At 41.1% G+C, this 4156-nt stretch overlaps 1 protein-coding gene across 1 annotated transcript in view; it reads left to right on the top strand.

Annotated features, from left to right (window-relative positions):
- The window catches only part of PCMT1 (protein-L-isoaspartate (D-aspartate) O-methyltransferase), a 138154-nt gene that overhangs the window by 120147 nt on the left and 13851 nt on the right, over positions 1 to 4156 (top strand). Inside the window, exon 4 of the mRNA XM_042451560.1 lies at positions 2244 to 2389. Within this exon, the coding sequence (XP_042307494.1) occupies positions 2244 to 2389 (146 nt within the window). The remainder of the gene's footprint in view (positions 1 to 2243; positions 2390 to 4156) is intronic.

Below are 4156 nucleotides of genomic sequence, written 5' to 3'. Positions count from 1 at the left end.
TACCTGAGAGGACACCTCTCAGGTAAAAACAGTGTTTTTGTTATTTGCGGTTTTTCCATATTCACGGGGGTCTTGTTCCCCTAAGCCTAGCGAATATGGAGGGACAACTGTATTTGTGGGTTTTTCGGGCTATGTGGCCATGTTCTAGCAGAGTTTCTTTCTGACATTTCGCCAGCATCTGTGGTTGGCATCTTCAAAGAATGTTGACGAAACGTCAGAAAGAAACTCTGCTAGAACATGGCCACATAGCCCCAAAACCCCACAAAAAACCAAGAATTTTATTTTAATTAATTTTAATTTCATTCTTCTCATTAAATTTAAGAGAAGAATTGGTGGACAGAGCAACGTAAGTCACAGTAAATGGGGGAGAGGAACTAGGTAGGGAAGGCCTGCTGGAAGAGATCCGTCTTAAGAGCCTTCTTAAAGGCTGTAAGAGTAGAAATGTCGCAGATCTCCTTCGGCAGGTCATTCCATAGCTTTGGAGCTGCAATGGAAAAGGCCCTCTGGGTGACTGAAGTTATCCTAGATTTTATTGGTTGAAGTAGATTCTTCCCCGAGGACCATAGAGTGCGGGATGGACAGTATGGAAGAAGGCGTTCCTTAAGTATTCTGGACCCAACCATGTAGGGCCTTAAAGGTAATCACCAACACCTTGTACCTTGTCTGGAAACTAATTGGCAGCCAGTGAAGGGATTTCCAAACCATTGTTATGTGTGTGCACATGCATTCCTCCTCTCTTTCCTCAGAGTCTATTGACTGGATAATATTCAGATGTCATCAACTTTCTCTTGTTTTTCCAAAAATGAGCTTTGCTACATTTAATAAGGAAAGATGAGAGAAAACGAATCTATGTTGTAGAGGTCTTCTTTGTAAAGAATTAGGACTGTTTTGACATGATAAAGAGGGATAAGGCTTCTTTCTTTCTTTGTCATTCATAATTGATTGAAAACAGGATTTATTCTTAATAATGTTGAACCGTCCCAGCTTCTTAATTTTTTTCTTGACATACCAGTGATTTAATTTGAAAGTTTTATATGGGAAGTATTTGTTTAGGCTTTGTGTATATAAATCAAGTGGGACAGAATTAGTAATACGATTTGCCTTTATCGAACGTCTGGACCACCTGCAACAAGAGTCTTTTAGTCCTCTTGTGTGTTGAGAGTTTAGGCCTTTGGGTTTTTCAGACCTTTTGGAGTGGGAAAAGAGTAAAAGAGGCCTTCCCTTGCTGTGAACCTTCTATGTATAATGCATAGGGGAGAGATACACATAATTCCAACCCTAATTCTCCCATTCAGGATTGTTGTTGTGTGCCGTCAAATCATTTCCAACGTATAGTGACTCTAAGTGTCAGGGGTTTTCTTGGCAAGATTTGTTCAGAACGGGTTTGCTTTTGCCTTCTGAGGCTGTGAGAATGTGAAATCCCCAAGATCATCCAGTGAGTTTCCGTGGCCGAGTGGGGATTTGAACCTTGGTCTCCAGAGTCCTATGTCTGATGATGCAGCCTTCCAGGATCTTCCAGAGGCCCAGTGCACCCTCATCCTACCTCTGGATATTTGTCTTTCCCTGCTTTAGAGAGCCTCTTTCCCCTCTAAAGGATAGCCTAGCCGCCTAAGTATTCTGATAGGTTACACATTCTTATTGGTTAGTTTTTGGAGAGGGAATATTAAAATACTTTCTTCTAGTTCACAAATTTGTACCTGGCATTTGATCTACTGAATTAATTTAGGGGAAATGGAGAGCCCTGAACTGAGATTTGATACGTTTCTTTTTAATGCATTTACTTTATCTGTGTGGCTTGAAATTTTAGTCTCCAAAGGAGAGGTTAGAATTATACACCCCTCTGATTTTGTCAGATTACCAATACCAGGAGCCCTATCTGCATAGCCAGTGGTGAGGAATGCTAGAATGCTGCATGATTACCACCTGCCCCAAAAGTCTGACTTTTTTTTTAGATCTGCTGTTTTTGTACTTAAAACACTGGGTTATTTATGGTATTCTTTGAATTAATAGTTTACATACTTTATAAACAATTATTCCTTCTTTGGAGATTTTTAAACAGAGGCTGGATGGTCACCTGTTGGGGTGCTTTTATTGTGAATTCTTGCATGGCAGGGGTTTGGACTGGATGGCCTTTGTGGTCTCCTCCAACTCTGTGATTCTATGATTCAGTGTACAAATCCAAAAGCAAAATATGAAACTTGCTCTCTCTCTCTCTCTCTCTCTCTGCCCTCCCCCTTGATCAGCATGCATATGCTTTAGAACTCTTATATGAACAGTTACATGAAGGAGCCAAAGCCCTTGATGTAGGATCTGGAAGTGGTATTCTTACTGCCTGCTTTGCACGGATGGTGAGTGAACAGAATTTTAAAATCTATGTTAACTACAAAATGTTTCACCTTCTAATGTCTTTACAAGCAAATTAATAGAGCTTTGGTTAAGAAAAATATTATTTTCTACTCTTAAAAATGGTTATTACTGTATTTTGGCTAGTCATTCCAAGTTTATCTTGTCAAGGAAACACCCCTAAACGTCTCTGTAAATACTGATTCTGTTCCAGTTCTGTTTACTTTTATATTTAATGTTACCTAGTATAAGGCATGCTTCAGTTAACAAAGCCTTTGACAAAGCCACTCCTTTCTACGAACTATTTTTACAAGAACCCAGCCCACCCACCTACTTTTTCTTCTGTCTAGCTGGAAGGTTCCCGGGCCCAGCACTGACATGTGGGGGATGCTGAAAGAGGGCTGGTGAAATACAGACTTCAATGTTGGGTTGCAGTAATGTGTCTTCAGTATTTTATTTATTTATTTATGGTATTTATGCCCCGCCCTTCAGCCCTAAAGGCTCTCAGAGCAGCTTACAATTATTATTATTTTTAATTAGACAATTCCCCACTCTCAGGCTAACAATCTAAAAAGACATGACACACTGGAGGGAGGGCTTAGCTTCTTAATCTAGGCCAGACCTGATGGAGCTAGGCCTGCATCTCTTCCTCCATGGCCAGATGGCACTAGATGAACTGGAGGGAGGGCTCTGCTTCTTAGAAGGCACTTGGAAGGCAGAAATCCAAGTACCAGTAGAACCAGCAGCTTCTTCTTCCTCCTGGACTCCTGATAGTCACTGTGACCCTCCTTCTCTCTCTGCTGGGGTGTTTTACGCTCTTCTCTTCCTCAGAGTCCACAGCAGTGGCAGTTGGAATGGAGGGAGGGGGCCTCACCAGCTGCTGGGACTGGCAATGATGAATGTCTTCTCCCTCAGAGCCTCAGTGGTAGTTGAAATGGAGGGAGGGTGCAGTAAACAATGCAATAAACATTGACCTAGGAAAGAATGGGATTCTGCTCTAGGTGATTCTACTGCATCTGTGGTCTCATTCCCACTACCGGATCACAATTCGATTTGAACCAGTTCAGATGACCCTGGTTCCCACTTAAATCAATTCACTGAAGCGATTTGGTGAGGGGGATCATGCACCAGGCCCATTTAACCTGCGTCTTTTTGATGCTGATTTTTTCTGTATCTTTTTCACCAACCAAATCAATTCAAGGCAAGTGTGAACCATAAGTGACTTGGAATCGATTCAAATTTGCCCTTCAGCTGGCTGGAGCCAAATCATTTTGAATCGATTCATTCATGTGATCAGGGCAAATGTAGTGGGACCCACGCTCCTATGTTGAATCAATCCATCGATTTGGATTGCACACTGATTTATCTGTAAGTGAGAATGAGGCCTTTGTGTACTTGACATGCAATAGGTAAGTTAAACAGTTGTCTCCAGTATGAACAGTAAAACAGAAAGAAAAAGGAAAAACAGATTAGCCTGCCTCATCAGCTACCCTACAGCATATATATATATTGAGAGAGAGAGAGAGAGCATAGATCTATAAGTTTGGCCATCAAAATGAAAATCATAAGAGAAGTGGAGGCTGTTGAAATTAAAAAAAAAACCCCAATAATCCTAGGATGCATTTTGGAAGAAGCTTGCAAGTGGTCTCTAGACGATTAAAAATGTTTTTGTTTCTCCTAATCCCAAAGTTTCTGTTAAAGAAGTAAACCTTAGAAACACATCTACAAAACGTGCTGCAGAAATACTCCAGTTTGAGATCGCTTTAACAGCCCTGGCTCATTACTAGAATCATCTGCCTCTGAGGGAAAAAAA

Source organism: Sceloporus undulatus, chromosome 1 (assembly GCF_019175285.1).
Source record: "Sceloporus undulatus isolate JIND9_A2432 ecotype Alabama chromosome 1, SceUnd_v1.1, whole genome shotgun sequence".
NCBI lineage: Eukaryota > Metazoa > Chordata > Lepidosauria > Squamata > Phrynosomatidae > Sceloporus > Sceloporus undulatus.
The sequence above is the reverse complement of the archived record's forward strand: the minus strand, read 5'-3'. Positions and strand labels throughout refer to the sequence as shown.